Below are 19,154 nucleotides of genomic sequence, written 5' to 3'. Positions count from 1 at the left end.
CAGAATTTTCTGTGTTTTACCTCGTGACAGTGCCTCTTGTCTTGTCACTGAGCACCTTTGAGAAGGATCTGGCTTCCTGTTTTCTGTATCCACCTGTTAAAGTGTTGTTGGCAGCAGCTGTATCTCCTCTTGCACCATCTCCTTCTAAGGCTGAGCAAATCCAGGTCACTAACATCCCACTGCGTGTCATTTCTCTAGCCTGCTAATTATCTTGATGGTCCTCTGCTTAAGAAGCATATTATTGCTGAAACAGTGACACCATCTTGTGTTGTCATGTCCAAATTACGATTACTCAGTCTGTGTCCTTTGCAGACTCTGCAGCAGGGGAATTCTCCAGTGCTGTCATAGACAGTGGTACAGTGGGGGATGGCTGTGAGAAAAAAAACCTGAATTGTTACTCTTGTGGGAAAATTAGGTCTTTCCTTTCTGCGTTTTCCTAGGCCAAAGTAGGACTCATAGTCTGAGACGGTCATAAAAATGCAATTTAGCTAAGAGAGTACTCTCCAAAACTACCTGCATGTCCTCCTCCTTAGAGTAATTTTGTCACAATTCCTGCAGCTTTTGACTGTTAATCTGCCACGTCAGTATCTAAGTGTTTAAGAGAAATTTAGTGTAATGTTTACTGTTCTTGTTGGGATACTAGATTCCTGTATCTAGCATGTGTGTTAGTAGCCATCAAGAATGATTTTCCTCAGGTGTATTTTTATAGAAAAAAAAAATCTATCACATTTTGCCCTGGTATATGTTAAAAAGAGTTTGTTTTAATGATTCATACAGTTGATGGGGTTGCTTGGCTTTGATTTTTTAAAAGCAAGGGTTGGAATTTTTTGTTGGTTTGTTTTAGATTGCTTTCAAAACAGAATCGTCTCACTATGACCCGAAATGCTGTATGGGCTCTGTCCAATCTCTGCAGAGGGAAAAATCCACCTCCTGATTTTGCCAAGGTAAGAGATGCTTGAATGAAAATGTGTTGTGAAGTGGTGATAGCCAAATTATTAGTTTCAGGTGGTGAAGCTTAAACTAAACAGAAGTAATGTTTCAGAGAAATTCTGAAATATTTGATGGGCTTCTTACAGATGAAGTTTTTTGAAGTTTTTTTTTAGTCCTTTGGGCAGACATTCACAACCACTGTTTTAACACAGCTGCCTTGTAACTTTTTGTTCCTGTTCGTGTACTGGAGATGACTGTCCCATAGCAGAACAAAACTCTACATCTTGGCTGCTGTAGAGCAGCAGGTGGCACATTTGAGTGGACAAGTCTGAGTTTCACTGGCAGACATCATTCTGTAGAGGCTGAAGAGTTGCTGTGGTACTTTTCTGCAGTAATGCTCCTCTGTGCTTGTATAGCTACAGCCCTGCATAGAAGTGCTAGCTAGGTCTGAAGTTTTCTGAGTGTTGAATCTTAAGATTCCAGTGCCAAGTCCTATAATGATACACAAAATTAGCTGACATAATAATAGGTCTTCTGGCCCTTTTAATTGTATGTATCTCCTCTTAATGTCTTACAGGTCTCACCTTGTCTTAGTGTGCTTTCCTGGCTGCTCTTTGTCAATGATACAGATGTGTTAGCTGATGCCTGCTGGGCTTTGTCTTACTTGTCTGATGGCCCCAATGATAAAATCCAGGCTGTGATTGATGCAGGAGTCTGCAGAAGACTTGTGGAACTGCTGATGTAAGAAATCTGTTGCAAGCAAGCGTCACTCTTTTCCTTGAAATCAAGATTATACCAATAAGGAGTTTAATTAAATATGCCTTGAAATGATGTAATTTCCAGAGAGCAAGATTTGAGTTTTAATTTTACCCGTCTGTTCAGTGTTCTCTATTTGTCATGAGTAACAAAAGCAATGGAACATTTCTTGTACTAGTTTTGCTGTTTCTTAAGAGGTTTTTTCCTGCACCTAAGAGCTACATTTTTGTAAAATCCATAGTATACATTGGAATTTTCCTTGTGTCATTGAAGTCCATATTATAGTTACCTAACAAGGAAATTACCTAAGGATATCAAAGATAAAAATGTAAGAAATAGTTCAATTTACTAGAATTGACAGTACCAGGGACTTGAAATATAAGTAATTTCCTCAACCCTTGCTGTAGAAGAGTATATGCACACTTTGGTCAGTAAAGTGTAGCTGTGAGAGTTGGGGTCGCTGAGACTGGCCTTGTTCAGAGCCATGGCTTCAGATCCAAGGTCAGGACATGGACCATTCAATGGCCTAAGAGCAAGGAATAATGGTTTTCAGTGATGTAAATAAAAAGACTGTTAAGGTTTCTAACATTAGAGCAAATGTGATGCTGGATTAATTAATGGAACATACTGCCTCTAAGTAGCTTTTTTGTAAAGAAGTGTTTTCATTTGAGAAACAAGTTCCTTACTTCACCTTTCCTATTCCAGTCCTGATTTAACGATGATGCTGGAGGGAGGCATATGATGACAGAAGATGATCAAACAGCTCTATGGGTTAAACACACAACTTCTACCCCTGTTCTTCTGTCTCATTCTTGGCCTTTGTGTGTGCTACATTAAGTGTATTTTATTATTAAAGCTAATTACTTTTTCCTCCCAAGGATGCTTGGAAGTACTCTGAAGTACTTTTATCCTTTTAATATTTTATTTTTATGTTGCTGAGTGACATCTAAAGGTCTAAATATTTAGAAACCCTGGAAAGGCTTACCATTTGTTGAAAATCAGTGTCTATTTAGATAGTGAAAGTCAGATTTATCAGGGAAGTTTTCCCCTGGCTGATAGATGGTCCTTCCTTGAGAATGTGAAGATGGAGATGCTTTGGGAAGGTTAATACTTATATTTTTCTTTGTCAATTTTAGGCACAATGACTACAAAGTCGTATCTCCTGCCTTACGAGCTGTGGGGAACATCGTTACAGGAGATGATATCCAGACCCAGGTATGGATTACCTTTCTCTTGTGTTGTATCACAGTTCATCTTTCTGTTAATTGTGGTAACCTGTTCACAAGCACCTCCTCTTGTTCCTTTTGAAGTTTGAAAGTGAAAGTTAATGATACTAATTACTTCAAAATGTGGTGGTTTTCAGTTTTCCTGTTCAGTCCTGAACTGGTGATGATTCTTAGGTAGCTGTGTCTAGGACTTTTGGGCAGCCATGCAATACCCCTCAAGGGTGGGATGTTTTTGGTTTATTTAAAGCAAATCTGTCTCTTAGGCTGAAATTCATGCTGAGAGATGCACCCTGGTAGTGCTATCAAAGGCCTGTCACATTCAGTGCTATTGCCAATCTGTGGTGAATATATCATATCTATGATGAAAATATATCATATTTATGAGGAAGAACAAGTGTCTGGTCAGATTTTGGATGGTGTGTAGGTGTGTCTGGGGATTTGTTTGGAGAAGCATCAGTAGGAGGCAGTGACTCCCACCACTGTATTAGATTTAAATTGGAAGGCAGGAAATGTGTTTCTTCAGAGGCACTAGGTTGTCACTGGGATGCTTCTGTAGTTCTGTGACTCTGAGACCGGAATTAAAGATGTGTTACCAGCACCAGGGCACTGTTTCAATGTCTTATTGCTAGGAGGAAGATAACATGATTTTTTGATTGTTACAATGTATTTTGTGTAGCTGAATTGCAGAGTCATTGTTCTGTTTTTTTGCAGTGGCATTTGTTTCGCAGATCAGTCATAAAGAATGATTGAGGTGTGATTTCATAATTTTGTTAAAGATAAAACCACAAGGGATCACTAATTCACATGCAATGCAGGTTATTAAATATTGCATAAACCTTAGATTTTAATTAAAAATTAGTTTAAACGTTTTTGTTGTACATGATTTTTTCAGAGGAGCATACCATGAGCTTTCCTAAAATTCTAGAGAACTGTATAAGTAGGATAGTTTGATAGTCCTGCCTGCAGATTGTGCTGTATGCTAAAAAGTGTTACAGGATGAATATAAAAATCAGTAATCAGAAGGAAGAGGCCAGCTTTGAGAGCTGATCCATTTCTGAATATGAATGCAATATACAAGACAGTTCTTCAAGAACTTCTCTGTAAAACCGTGGGGCACAAACTTGCTTTTACTTTTTGTCTCATTTTCAGGTATTAACAATGCGAGTGCTTGGAGATGGCCAAAACCATAGATAGTATGCATGAAGAAAAAAACCAACTTGTCCCAGCAGACACCTGATAAAATCCTGAACCATAATCTTTTCTTCTTTAATCTTAGTGGGGAGTACAAAGATTTTAAGAATATGGAGCTGGGGGGATACAAGCAAGGGAATTAAGTCCTCAAATTCCATGATCAGAAGTCATGACCATGATTCAGCTTGACTGGAGTATTTCTCATAAAATTCTATGGCACACTATTCTTTCTAAGGTGTCTGCTTTTGCCACACAGGGCAAAACTACTGTGCTTCTTGGTATACTCTCCCAATTTTTGGCTTAATTGTTAGAAGTTGGAATGGAATTAAAAAAAAAAGTCATTAATTTTTCATTTTTTGAATCTTGTTAGGCCCTTTTAGGTGGTCAAAAAGTTCTTCACTATCACACATGACATAATCAACTGTGCTGTCTTGCAACATCTAAGTTCTGGGGCATTTTCTGTTGTACTTTGGTTATTTAGGAGATGGAAATTTTGCTGCACCTTTTCTGCACTGTAAAATTGCAGGGTTTTTACAATTTTTGTAATTTTTTAAATAAGAATTGCCCATTCATAATGTCACTGGATACAACACTGGTCACAGTATGCACCACAGTGCCAGCAGATGGGGAAGACAGAAGTAGTTGGAGCTTACAAGTGTACAAAAATACAGGAAGATACCATCATCTTGTTTTTGTTTGGTCATGATGTGCTTAGTATCTTCTTGTTTTCAGGTCACACTGAAATCATTATGAAGGTGTGGTTTCTTACCTGAATGACTTGGTAGTTTTGCTCTTTAGCTTTCCTGCAGACATTTATTTCTTGGTTCTTGCAGGTTTTTTTGTTTTGTGTGTATTTAGTGGTTTTTAAAAAAAAAAACAAACTCTGGGAGCATCTAATGGGGGTATGCTTTTTAGATTTTCAAGACACTGTATTCCTTGTTCCTGTGATTCTTTATCCTAAAGTTCTTCTAAGGTGTGTTTTGTTTTGTTTTTTTCTGTTGTATTCAGGTAATTCTGAATTGTTCAGCCCTGCAGAGCTTACTGCACTTGCTAAGCAGCCCAAAAGAATCTATCAAAAAGGAAGCATGCTGGACAATATCTAATATAACAGCTGGAAACAAAGCCCAGATCCAGGTAACCTTTTCAGCTATGATCAGTAATCTTTGTCTTTCAGACTAGAAGGAACACAGGTGGTTTTTTATGTATAAAATGAGTATTTGTGTGTATGCACTGTCACAGATATATAATTACATACAAGAAATATATTATTGTGTATAATTAGAATATTTCAATGTCCCAGTCATCTCCAAATTAAAATAATTTCATTTTCTAGTCATCTGCACATTATAAGGGGGAAGACTGTCATGGTAGAAAATGACAAAATGTGGCTAAGCTCAAGAAAATTTCGTCTTAAATAATTTGCTTTGTGCTTTTGACAATAACTAAAATACAGAAATTCTGAAGTATGAAAAGAATACAAATTTTGAGAATCAAATAACTTCACATATTTCTTGGTTTCACCATCAGATACAGACACCTATATTTGAAAGTACTTTATTTCTGTTTCTATTTTCTTAAAATTCCTTGTATAACTTCCATAAATGGGCCTTATAATGCCCCATTCTAGGCATGTGTGCTTAGCCAAGTCTGTATCTGCTATTTATTAAACTGAACAATAATGGAGGCTATCTAACATGTTGCCCTGGAATTTGTCCTTTCTGATTACACTTAAATGTTGTAGTCCCTTCATATTAAGTGATAGCACACAGAAGCAAATGAGTCCCACTCCCTTATGTCAGTCATTATAATTAGGCTCCAAAAGATCAAATCATTGTTCTGAGTCTGGACTGAGTGTCAGTTGTCAGGAAGAATTCCCAGGACTTGTCTCCAGGTAGTATAAATGAGAGATGGAACATCTTTTCCCCAGAGAAAAGTCTTTGGCTAGATAAAGAAGAAACAGCTTAATATATTTTGTTTTCCCTGAATATGGAGTTCTGTTTAAAAACAGCTGTACTAGGGAATTTTTTGCTTGTCTTTCAGGGATGTGGTTTGACTTGGTGGGATGTCAGGTGTCCCCCAAAGCTGCTCTATCACTCTTCTTCTCAACTGGGCAGGGGAAAGTAAATACAAGGGAAATTTCATGAGTTGTGGTTAAGGACGGGGAGAGATCACTCACCGGTTACTGTCACAGGCAAAACCAGACTCGACTTGAGAAATAAATAGTGTTACCAATCAAAATCAGAGCAGGATAATGATAAGTAAAAGTAATCTTAAAAGCACCTTTTCCCCACCCCTCCCTCCTTTCTGGACTTAACTTCCTTCCTTAACTCTTCCTCCTCCCCTTGGTAGTGCAGAATACAGTCAGTTCATCACAGGTTGTTTCTGCTGCTGCTTCCTCCTTAGGGAGGGAAGTCCTTCACCTGCTCCAGCATGGGGTCCTGCACATGAGAGACAGTACTCCAGGAACTTCTCCAACATGAGTCCTTCCCACAGGCTGCATTTCTTCATGAACTGCATGGGGTGCAGTCTTCAGGAACAGGCTGTTCCACCATGGGTCCCCTCTGGGGTCACCAGTCCCACTCGCAAAACTGGTGCAGTGTGGGCCCCTCTCTCCACAGGGCCACAAGTCCTACCAGGACTCTGGTCCATTGTGGGCTTCCCATGGGGTCACAGACTCCATCAGATATCCACCTGCTCTGGGGTCCTCTGTGGGCTGCAAGTGGATCTCTGCTCCCCCATGGACGTCCATGGGCTGCAGGGGGGGCATCCTGCCTCACCATGGTCTGCCTCACGGGGCTGCAGGGGAATCTCAGCTCTGGTGGCTGGAGCACCTCCTGCCCTTCCTTCTGCACTGACCTTGGTGTTTGCAGGGCTGGTTCTCTCACATATTCTTACTCCTCTCTTCTCTGGCTGCAGTTACTTTTACCCAATAATTTTGTCCCCTTCTTAAATAAGTTATCACAGAGCTGCTGTCACTGTCGCTGATGGGCTCAGCCTTGGCCAGTTGCAGGTCCATCTTGGAGCCAGCTGGCATTGGCTCTGTCAGACATGGGGGAAACTTCTGGCAGCTTCTCACAGAAGCCAGTCCTGTAGCTCCCCCCACTGCTGCCAAAACCTTGCCATGCAAACCCAATACAAAGAACATTGCCTCATTCCTTCTCTTTTGCAGAAGTGTTGGGAAAAGAGATTGTAGTGAATCATAGAACCATGAAGGCTTGGTTTGGAAGGGACCTTAAAGATCATCTCATTCCAGCCCCCCTGCCATGGGCAGGGATGCCGTTCACTAGATCGGGTTGCCCATGGCCCTGTTCAACCTGGCCCTGAAACGAGGCTTGATCTGATAAATACAAGTGTTTCCATCAAGGCAGTCAAATAACAGTCTTATGTAAATCAAATTTAGTTCTGAGGTTACATTTTTCAATTCTTTTGTCCCTCACTGGATACAGAAAGTATTTTCAGAGATTGCAGAGGATGCATGAAAGTCTGGGTGGAGACATTTATTCTTTGAGGAATGGCAATAAATGTCAGAAATATTAGACTCTTGAAATACTTGTCTTACTCATTAGTAACCTGGAAGAAACAGTGTTTACACAGAAAGTGAATCAAGCCTCTTAATATATTGGCAGAGTAGCCGGAGCGTACTTGTTAGCTCTGTTTTCCTTGGAAGGCAGCCTGATTGCTGCTCTTATAATGATGAGTCTGGATTAGTCATTCTATAACGTCATAATTAGCATGAAGTGGTTAACCCTCTCCACCTATGGGGTGGAATTACTTCTCTTTTTGCAGAAAACTTGCACAAGATTATGGAAAGGCTGCATATTTTTCCTGAGGAATAAGTGTATTGTACCCTTTGCAGGTGACACTTGGAATCTTTTGGGTTTACATTCTTCCTTAAAAAGAACATTCAGCTGCTGAAGGGGCAGCATAAAGCCTTAATAACTTCAATGAGGGCTTCATCTCAGAAAGCATAGGGAATAAAGTTAATACTTTTGTGAAAGATATTTCAGTCTTTGCTAAGCTACCTGAAATTCCTGAAAATGAGAGCGAATGCTCATTTAACATTCAGAGATCCTTATGTTAGAAAATGAGTATGCAAAGCCCAAAAACTTGTGAAGCCCTGTAGGTCCTTCTTGTTTGATGTAAAGATGTGACTTAAGATGGAAGTGGGACTGTGAGGAAAGGAACCCCCTGCAGTGGTATTTGCTCTGGCTTTCTCAGTCAGGATTTTGTATTTACCACTGGAGCTCATGTTTTTTGTCAGATATGGAGAACGATACGGTTACTCACTCTAACCTTGGTAGAGCTCCAAGAATTTTGATTCTGCTTTTATTGTGGTTTGTGTGTTAATCTGTGGATTAGCTGAATTTCTAATGAAAAGTGCTGTGTAAAATCAGCAGCTGTACCACTGTTTTTTTCCCCACATCAGCAATTGTAATTGCTGTGCAAGTAGCAGTGCAGAGTAGGTAGTTACTGCTGCTTGTACCAAGGTAAAAATGTTTTTGCCTTTGTGTTTCTTGCAGTAGAGAGTCTTTTGGCTCTTTATCCTTTCAACTACCACCTTTGAAACCCAGTATTTGCTCTCTAGAAGGGCATTTCTGCTTTTTCTGGAAAGTCTAAGAGTATTTTCTGAGGAACAGTCCAGCCAAATACATTGTCTTAAGTTTGTGTTTTTTCTCAAGTCTGTTGGAGGGTTGCTTCAGGATGTGTAATTGTATGGAGATGTTCCAAATGTAAGAAGAGCTTTAGAAAGCCAGATATCTATACAAGTCATTCAATAAAGATGTATCAGAAGTGACAATGAAAAGTAGTTTGTTGTTGGAACATTTTTTCAAAACTTTGGCTCTCTATTTTCATATTCTTGATCTACTTAAGATACAGTTATGAAGAGTCATAGAGGTAACTTGAATTCTAGTGCACCAGAAACTACTGCAGTAGTGTATTCACTTCTGTAACTTCTTCATAAGTATTCACTGTACCACACTGTCATGTTTTCAAATGAAATGTCCTTGTTTGCACAGTACTCTGACACCTGGTATCCATTACTCAGGCATAAGTGAGGCTTTAGCTGGAGAGTCTTAACTGTATCCCTGGTAATCCTTGGTCTTCTAAACTGTTACCACATCTTTATTTGAAAAGGAGTAAGGATAAAATGATCTCCTCTTTTAAAACAGAATTTGCCTAATCTACCTGAACAAAATTGTTAGTCTATGCATGTGTGTGTTTAGCAATTTTTAAATGTTTTGGGGTGTTTTATCATGGGTCAGCTGCTGTGCTATTGAGAACAGATCAGAATTGCAAGGTGACTTGAAAAGGTGAGGTCAGAAGGTAGGGAGAGGGAAATTAATGCTATGAGCCATTAGTATTGCATCTTCATTTCTAGCAGTGGCTCTTTACAAGTGCATAAAAAGCTCTTTAACTATGCATACAAAAATACTTGTGATTATGTGGATAGAAGCTCTCTTTCTCAGGAGTCTTGTATCAAGAAGAAAACAGTGTGAAACAAATCACCAGAATACATGTGGATTTAAAAGAGTCCAGCTTAAAAGCAGCTGCCTTAGGATATGTCATAGACAAGGTTGGAAGTGTGTTGGTGCGTTATGCAAGTCCAGGGAAAAAGAATGTAAGAAGCATCTTCTCAAAAGTGAAAGCTGTATTTCATTTAAGAGTCCCTTGGGCCCCATTCACAGAGTAATTGATCTGCCTTCAAACTCCAAGCACACACAGGCTTTGTAGTGAAACACTGACTGCCCTAAGTACATACCCAATTTAATCTATACTGACAGTTACAAAAATTAAATTAAAAAACAGTATATCTGAGTGTGAGTGGAATATAACTATCCTGGTAATGATGACATACTGCAAGTCGTGTCCGTCATCAGGCCTTGATTTTTGGAACTGCAGAAGATGGCCCATTAGAGGAAAGTTGTGAAGTAAAGCACAGTGGAGAATGCTTACAACATGCTTGATTGGAGAGCTCAAAGCCAGTGTTTCTTGGAAGTAAAATTGGCAATTGCAGGTGTGATTGCAGTGATTACCTTTTGTTGAAACTCAATCACAGATGTGTAACAAGTTCCAGAAAGACCCTTGATTCTTTAGTTTCTAGTCTCAACTTAGAGAATGTTGAGTGAGATACAAGGTGTGATGAAATCTCCTTTCAGCTCCAGAGCTGATAAGTCTGCATTTCTCAGAAAACGCCTTTGAGGTATTACTTCAGACAACTTCTATTTAATGGCAAAATCACTGTAAACATTTGAGCTGAAAAGCACTTGAAAAAAGAATTTCTGAAGTTGAAAAATGCTGTTTGATAAAATGTTTCTTGAAGGTGGTCATATGCTAAAATGGAGAATAAAAGTGTAGTCTGTTTTTAATAGCAGTGATGATAAAGGACAATTCCCATCGGGATGAATACTTGATTTAACTAAGTTCATGGGTGAACCTATTTCATCTGTGAGTTGAGGATTTTTTTTTGTCTTTACATTATTTCATGTTGTGATGAATTAAAACATTACTTCTTGAGAACTGGTCTTCCTTACAGAAGGAATTCCAAGATACTAGATGCAGCTCTAAATTAAATTATTTATTTTCCTTTCCTCCCAGTCCCTCTAAATTGCTAAAGAGCTGCTACTAGAGGTCATAAACTGGAGCAGGTCTGTTCCCCTATCTGTGATATTTACCAGATTTTGAACATGCACAGTCTTTAGCTAGAAATCAAACAAGAATGATTTCAGCACATGATAATTTTTTTCACATCTGCCTGGCATAGTAACCCACATTTTTGTGAGTTACCAGCTGATCTAACTAGTGGATTGTTGCTCCAGAACAGTTGGGATGTTGAAATACTATGGAAACTTTGAGTAGTGCTCAAGCCATAATCTAGCAGTCCCTTCTGCACACCAAGGAGACATTAAAATATTTTGGTGGATCTGACAGGTATTTTACCTAACCAATATTAACAGACAGAACTATATTTAGTGCTTAAGATTGCATTGGGTTGCACTCCCTCCATCCACCCACTATAAAGTATAGAAATATAAAGTCAGAGGGAAGGACTTCTATATCCATCTCCATACTGCCTATGATGCTGTTTGGTGGCACACTCCAAAGGCTTTCACTGCCATTTCTAAAAGATAAGGCAGCAGCCTATCACTATTAGATTTGCACTCCAACACAATCAAGTAAACTCTTTCTAGTGTTAAGGCAGTGTAAATTAACATGCATGAAATGTGTGAAAGTGCGTGCTGGACTTTCTTTGGTGGCTCTTACTAAAGCACAGGAGGTTTGGGTTTATTTCCCCACCAAAGGTGGAAGTGAAAGCCTTTCAGAGTGTGTTATCAACAGTGCCTAGGCAACAGAAAAATGTGGTGGAATACAGCAGTCTTTCCCCTCTTTATTTCTGTGCTTTCAAGGTTTGGGGTGGATGTGTATATCCTGATGCAGTCGTGATTGTCACTAAGTATAGTTTTTGTTTGTTAATTTCCTAGTTTGTATACAGCTTTGCTGTACATCAGTGGATAGCTTCCCCAGTCAGGGAGAAGGGGAACTACATCTTCCTGGGAGTCAGAAGGAGAACTGCACAACTGAAGCTTAATCCTGACTGTCGACCCTTCTGAAGGGTATGAAAGGCTATCACATACCTCAGAAAATGTTCTGTGTGTCTTAACTTCGCAACCCGTTGAAAAGCTATGAAGGGCAGTACATCAGACACAATCTTCCATGTCTGACAGTGAAGACATCATAGGAGTTCTCTGCTCTTGACAGGTTAAGAAACTTATCACTTCTTTTCTAACATACCTTGAATTTTCACAAGAACATCTGGAAGTCTGAGTATGGCTAGGCATGGTAGCAATGGGATCTGTGCCATATTTTTCCTCCTCTAGGGTTTCTTAACCTTGCAGAAGGGTGACATGGGCAAATGTAGCAAATGATTATTACCTGTCAGTTTTAAAAACTCTGGAATGAAATGCATTTTTACAACATGTGGTAAAGTTACAAGCTCAGAGTTGTCAGAGGCTCTTCTCCAAAAGGACCACTGGGGACCACTCCAAAAGTAGTGCTAGGGACATGGAAAAGGTATGACATGGTTCACACAGAGCTGGGGTTTACACAGGCATCAAGTTACCTGAAATACGAAGTGTGTTTAGTTTATGTCATAGTTTGCATAAGTAATCTAAGAATTTAACATGCTCTTTGTGGTAGTAGAACTTTAAAAAGTATATCCAGTAGGAGCAAAATACGGCATTGCTGACAAAGTCATGTTAGTTTGCAGACTAGTGGAAGTCAAAGATCAATCTCTTTCAGGTTTAACTTTGTGTTTAAGTACAAAATCTGTTTTCAGGCTTCTACATACCTTACACCACATTAAGGGCAGCAGAGCTAGAACATCTTTAATTCCTTTATTCTGGCTGAAAACCACACCAGTCAGTGGTGTGTTACTGCATTTGGGAGGTTGGTTGGTCTGTTTGGTTTGGTTTTTTCTTTCTTTGTTTTGGTTTTTTTACAACTGACTGACCCTAAAAGCAGGAGAGAGCTCAACAAGGTGCTGGTCATTATACTGCAGGTTCTTCCTGACAGCAATAACAGCTTTGTGTAAACTGGCTAGAAGTTTGCTTTATAGGCAGTTTGGAGTATATAGGCTTAGGTGTCTGTGTCAACAACATAAAGGTTCACTAGAACTGAGATCTGAAGTGCTTCCTCTCCAGCTCTAGGAAGGCAGAGGTTTTTTGTACTCATGCCATAGTGTGAAGTAGTTTTAGCTTACAAATATTTGCTATGTTATTTATAAAGGAGCTGTAAATTGAATAAATAAACAAGGTAACTGGAAAATAAATCACTGAGAAGCCTCTATGAACTAAAATTTCCAGCCAGGAGGGGGGATCATAGCAGTAGGGCTGTATTTGCAGCTGCCAGTTATATGGTGACTGTAATTTTGATTTGTTAAAGGTAATGAGAGAGCTTGCAGGAGCAGGGAAACAGTCACAGTCTAAGACTTGTTTGCTTTCACATTTATGTGATGAATGATATGTAGACATGTGATGCCAGTACGTGCACACTAAATGTGTATGTGTGTGTTTGCATATCACAAGTGATTTAGGTGTGGGAACCCAAAGGGGGACAAGCAAATTCTCACATGGTATTGACCAGCTCAAAATACAAATTTAATATACTATGACTGAAGGCCTCCCTAACAGCAGCTACAACATATTTAGATTAAACATCCATGCAGGTGTAATGGTACTTCAAAAATTCAATTTTTAATCTAGCTTCACTGTTTAAAAATCAAATACTGTGAAGTGAAGAAGCTTGATTAAAATAAGACAGGTAGAATGTTTCCAAGAGACGGGCAGCCCTCTTGGAGGACTACACCACAGGGATACCAACTATTAAAAATATCGCCCCCAACCCAAAAAAACAAACACATCCCAAACCAAACATAGAAAAGTTGACACTTTAGAAGTGAGGGCCAGATTTGCTAAGTACTGAGCATTACAAATTAAATCTGAAAGTCCATATTTCAATAAAAATTCAATTTCGGTTAAAATTCAGTTTTGGTTTTCCAAAAGACTCGTGGTTACAACTCAAGAGGGGGTTCAGTTCCAACAAATATCAATGGATGCAGCTGGGCAAAAGCTTCAGTGTTAGTTTAATGTATTGAAGGATGGGCTTTGGATTACCTATTGTGCAAAAAAGAGATTTCTAATGTATTTTGTAGATAGCACCTCAGTGCCTAGTAGTAGCAGCCTAAAACATTTTTATTTCCTTCACGTTTTTCAAGTTCTTGTTGAACTGAAATCCCTTAACTGTTTCTTTTGTTTGAAAGCTATGCTTATCTTGAGTATTTTCTATGCACTACAAACACTACTTTGGTCTTCAACACACTTCCACGTCAGGCACGTGCAGAATAGGAATGCTAAAAAAGTAATTTGAATTAAGCCAATCTAAATCCTTCTAAGTTTTAAGTTGCTTCATCCTGCCACAGCTCTTTAAGGTTTTGTTCTGCCTGAGGCTTGCTTTTCTTCAAGGAAAAAAAACCCAACAAAATCCAATTGTCTTCTAGCATTTACTATTTTATCACTTAAAAGAAGTTTAACTGAAAGGGAAACATGACCTGTTTCCACAGTAACAGTTGTTCCCACATAAAATATCATAGAGATAGGAATCCTTAGGCATTCAAGGGTAACTGCTGTGGGCAGGCTGCAAGTCTGCAGGGTATAAATAATAGATGCTGCTAAGAACTTACTCTGTATTGGTACTTCATTGTTTCCACCCTTGCTGAGCTTAACTAGACTTTTGAAATCTAGTGAAGATATTAAGGTGAAAGCAGACCATTTTCTGGCCTAGTTAATGTATTTTTTTTCCTTAAAGGTAAGCACTGAGAGTTTCAACTGTCAAGAGAGTGCTAGTGGAAAAGCTTGGCTCTATTACAGACAGTTGAGAACCTTTAACTAATACTTATGCTAGGGCGAGGTGGCAGCACTTGTGTTGCCTCTCAAGCAGTAGGAAACATAAAAATATACTGACTGGTAATCTCTCTTGAGTCAGTCTCCTCCAGAGGAGTGCCTTACAAGAGGCTGTGATTCATTGTGGTGCTTTAACCTGTTCTGCTTGGGTAAAGATAGTCAACTTCATTGTAGAGCAGAAACTAAGCAAGGTCCCCATAGCCTTTTATACAATAGAAACAGAAGTAAGAGTACTCACCCAAGAAATGTGAGATCAGTTCTTTCTAAGAAGGTTCAAATACATATTTCTCTGCTTTTAAGAGTAATTTTACCCACTGAACCGAAGCATCCAAGCACTGAAGCAGAGTTCAAAATTGATTGAGCCAGAAGAAAAACAGTAATTATCTTTCGTGTTTCCCCCACTTAATTGCCATCTTGTTGCTAGTTCCCTTTATTGTGGAATTTGCTTACTATTTTACAAGTTTTAAGTTGAAACATTTTAAGGTAACATTTGTTTTTGGCAGTAAGAAGACTCAAGTGTTAGTTACTGCCTGTCAGGCAAGGTATGCTGATTTAGTTCCATGCTATCATGTAACATACTCTGATTTTAGTATTTGTTTTAGAAATTGGTTTTAAGAAGACATTTTCTAAGGAAATAAATCTCCTGTAGATGGGTTTTTTTGGGGAGAGGATTTAAGAAGTGATAACGAGATTTTTTTGACTTGTTCTTTGCCAAAATCGTAAAATCCTAATGCCCTCAAATATCCCTATCCTAGATCCATATCAAGCTCTTTCAGTAGGCAGTGCTTGATATCCTGTAACACACTGTTCTGGTGAGGGTTTCTGCTTCAACAACACCCTTGTGTAGAATTCTCTGGACTCACATAAAGCAAAGTGTAGACTGAAAAGTCCCTTTTCTCCTCTCCATCTGATGAGGACTGAAGTTCATGAGTGAAAACACTCATGCTCTCACTCTCTAGATGCACATTCACAGATGTCTCAAGTACCAGTGTGGGCTCTGCTCAGCTGCTGTCCATGGCTGGATCAGGAGCTCTCTTAACTCCCCGTGCTGGGGTTCTACTCACTGCCTGGTTCAGCTTGATTCTCACTGGCAAACAAACAGATGCACGCGTTTGTCTTGGGTATCTCCACACTTGCAGACCCATTGAATATCAGCACAAACCCTCTGTCCATGCCTGGATCCTGGGCCTCCCACTTGCTGCTCAGTCAGTTTGCCAGCAAACTAAGTACACTGGGATCTTCCACACCCACTGCTGCTTTTGGGGATAACACATAGGTGGTGCCCAGGCATGTGGGTCCTGTGACCTGGAGTCCCATTGCAGCTGAGGTGCTGGGATCTTCACTTAATTTCGCTCCAGTCCCTCTACTAGCTGGCGTCCAGGTACATGGGCCCTGTAGGCTGTGATCCTGCCCCAGTGGCTGATGCTGGGACCCTCACCTGGTCCAGTTGCAGGGGCCCTTTCGTCCAAGGCCTGACAGCAGTTGCTGGCCCCAAATTCACGTTTTATGGGACCTGATTTCATGGCCCTTCCAGCTACTGATGCTGAGACATCTACCCACCCACTCTAGCTGCTGGCCCTACAGACACAAGGGGTTCTCCTGAGGTCTGGTCCAATTCCTGGCCCAAAGTGAGTTGTGCTGGGTTGCTAGCACGTAATCCTTAGAGTGCTCTGGTGGGATAGAGAGAGTGGTTACATGGTAAAATAGTTAAGGTAAGATTTGTTACTCAGTTTCGCACAGTTGTACTTGTCCCTGTCATCAGTTACAAAGTCCAGGCTGGCTCTCTTGCCTGTAGTTTCCTAATGACCTATTAATTAGTGACTGGAACTTTTTCTTTGTGATTGTTTCTCTTATCCCTTGTCTATCAGGTTTGTGTAGCTGTGTGTTTTATTCATTACTTTCCTGTTATTTGTATCTGCCTTTGAGCTGGAAAGGTCCTTGATCTGTTAACCGTAATGAAACAGGAGGTCTTGTGTTCCACATACCCTTACAGTGATAATTTTACAAATCAGTTGGGGTTTTTTGCAGTAAAATATGTCAGGGGGTAAAATGCATCTCTTTTCAAGATGCTTTCTTTTATCTTTTTAGGGTTCTTTTTTTTAATAGCTGGCTCCTGTTTATTACCTATCACTTTCAGCAGTCATGTTCAAAACTTTCAGTGAAGGATACTTTTTCAAATATTCTTGGCAATGTACAAATGTAATACAACCTGGCATGATGGAAGTAATAGTTTTCCTTGGGGACCCCAGATTGCTGTATTAGAAGTGTGGATTCTTTGGCATAGGAGACAGTGTTCATGGGCCTGTTGATACAACTGATAGGCTGTATGGATTTACAAAGCAGAGGCAGCGTGGATGCCCAGACAAACAGGAAGGATAAAAAAAATATCAAACAATTGGGTTTTTTTACCGGGTTAGCCATTCACATTGTGAATTGACTGTAGCTTTTTGCTGTATGTAATCTGTTTTCTTCTACAGAGCTCTGTGAAAAGGATCTTTTTGGCTTTCTTCAAATTTTCCTTCATTAGTTCTGAGATGATTTATACTTGTAAAGCGGTAGATTAAAAAAGTATTCCTGAGATCTTGCTTGTTTGAGTGATCCTTATCCAAGTGTTTCAAATCCTTGTCATAGGTGTGTAACAAAACTGGTTTCGTTTTTATCTTATTGCAAAAGGCCATTTTCAGAAGGAGTTACTAGAAACTTAGAGTTGCTGCCCAAATGCTCATTTGACTTCTATCACTTTGTTGAGCTAAGCAGCCAACCCACTGCCAAACCATCAGTGCTTCGTCTTTTCACTAGGTGGCTGCTTGTTTTGAGCAGTTCTTACATGAACAACTTTGCTCCGTTGTCTCTCCCAGTGGAAATGTATTACAGCACACAGCCCTATGAGGTTATGGGGATCTTAATGACTTAATGGTTTACTGACTTCATAGCTGAGTGGCTTACTACCTGATAAAATAAGGGAAGTACAGCATTCTTTTGCTGTCAGGGTATGATTAAGTAACTCATTAAATATGCCAGTCACTTCAGTCTGAATGTGTTTTGAATTCATTTAGGACAAGCATAGACTACAGGAATAACTAAGGTTTTGAAAGTAAAGCTGAAAACTGATTTATCAGTTTTGACGTTTGATAAAGTGACATTTCTTTGTTTAATATGTTGTGTTGGGCATGGACATTAACTCAGGACAAAGCAGTTATTTCTAATTTTTATTATGACCCTGCTATGTCATTTATTTTTGCAGACAGTCATAGACGCCCATATCTTCCCAGCTCTTATAAACATTTTGCAAACGGCTGAGTTTCGGACAAGGAAGGAAGCTGCTTGGGCAATCACAAATGCGACATCGGGAGGCTCTGCTGAACAGATCAAGTATGAAATAGTTTAAATCTTTCAATGCAATTGACTGAGTTAGTGTTTGTGCAAGAAAACAAACTGTCAGCCTAGAAACTGCAAAACCTTTCAGTATGCTTTCAGTGTTGTATCCAGAGAGACCATGTCCTTGTTATGAATGAGCCTTTCATCCCTCCAGGGAGAAGTCACAAAAGTATTCAGCTGTAATACTTATTTAAATAATTGAACCATTTGTCTTATATGAAAACACTAAATGCAACTTTTAAATTAACTTCTGAGTGGTGTAGAGTGTAACAGTGCAGTAACAGTCTGGAGAGGAAGCCCCTTGGACAATGGCATGGCATGCATTGTTTCTCCTGTTTAGCTTATACCAGTACATTATGCTTCTATGCAGTTTTGTATAAAGAAAAATTACTTTGTAAGCATGTTAATATAATTGCTCTTTATAGAAAATATGTATAAGTTACCATTATAGAAATATAAATTATGGTACAAAAAATAAATTAGTATTTCATAGCTATATAGAGAGAGTGAGACAGAGAAAGGCTTTTAAAGTTATTGTCATCGTTTCAGCAGAATTGACTAGATAGAAATAGATGTGTGTAATTTCTCTAGTTTTTCCAGTCAAATTGATATTTTATCTGATTGTTTTGATTCTTAGACCTTCACGCTAAGTACTTAAATGGCTACACCAATTATAATTTTGCAGACAATTTACTGGGTTCCATGTGATATTTTTCAGGTATTTAGTAGAACTGGGGTGCATCAAACCACTCTGCGACCTCCTTACAGTAATGGACTCAAAGATTGTGCAAGTAGCACTGAATGGGCTGGAGAACATCCTGAGGCTTGGAGAGCAGGAATCCAAACGCAGTGGCACTGGCATTAATCCTTACTGCGCTCTTATTGAAGAAGCGTATGGTAGGAGCAAAACACCTAGGGGACTCAGGGGATACAGCAATGGTCACAAACCCACTGGAATCTCAGTAGGCCCAGTTATCACTGTGACTGAAAATAACCTGTTCTTTGATAAATCTCCAGTGTAATCCATCTTCTCCATTATCTTTGTCTGTGTATAGATTGGAGACAGAATGTGCAGATCTTCTTTTCTTGATTGATACAGAGTAAAAGGTGTTAACAAGAAAACCACTACAATTCCCAATAGTAGAGATTTACTAGAATGGCTAACACTTGGATTATAGCATCATTCCTTGCTGTATTATTTTTCTTTGTATCTGAC

At 39.3% G+C, this 19,154-nt stretch overlaps 1 protein-coding gene across 1 annotated transcript in view; it reads left to right on the top strand.

The window, feature by feature from the left end:
• KPNA1 (karyopherin subunit alpha 1) overlaps window positions 1-19,154 on the top strand; it is a 54,491-nt gene that overhangs the window by 28,932 nt on the left and 6,405 nt on the right. Inside the window, 6 exon segments of the mRNA XM_032098693.1 lie at window positions 845-944; window positions 1,508-1,671; window positions 2,823-2,901; window positions 5,112-5,237; window positions 17,805-17,932; window positions 18,657-18,835. Coding sequence (XP_031954584.1) covers window positions 845-944; window positions 1,508-1,671; window positions 2,823-2,901; window positions 5,112-5,237; window positions 17,805-17,932; window positions 18,657-18,835 — 776 coding nt within the window.

The sequence above is a fragment of the Corvus moneduloides genome, chromosome 2 (assembly GCF_009650955.1).
Source record: "Corvus moneduloides isolate bCorMon1 chromosome 2, bCorMon1.pri, whole genome shotgun sequence".
In the NCBI taxonomy this organism is placed as follows: domain Eukaryota; kingdom Metazoa; phylum Chordata; class Aves; order Passeriformes; family Corvidae; genus Corvus; species Corvus moneduloides.
The sequence above is the reverse complement of the archived record's forward strand: the minus strand, read 5'-3'. Positions and strand labels throughout refer to the sequence as shown.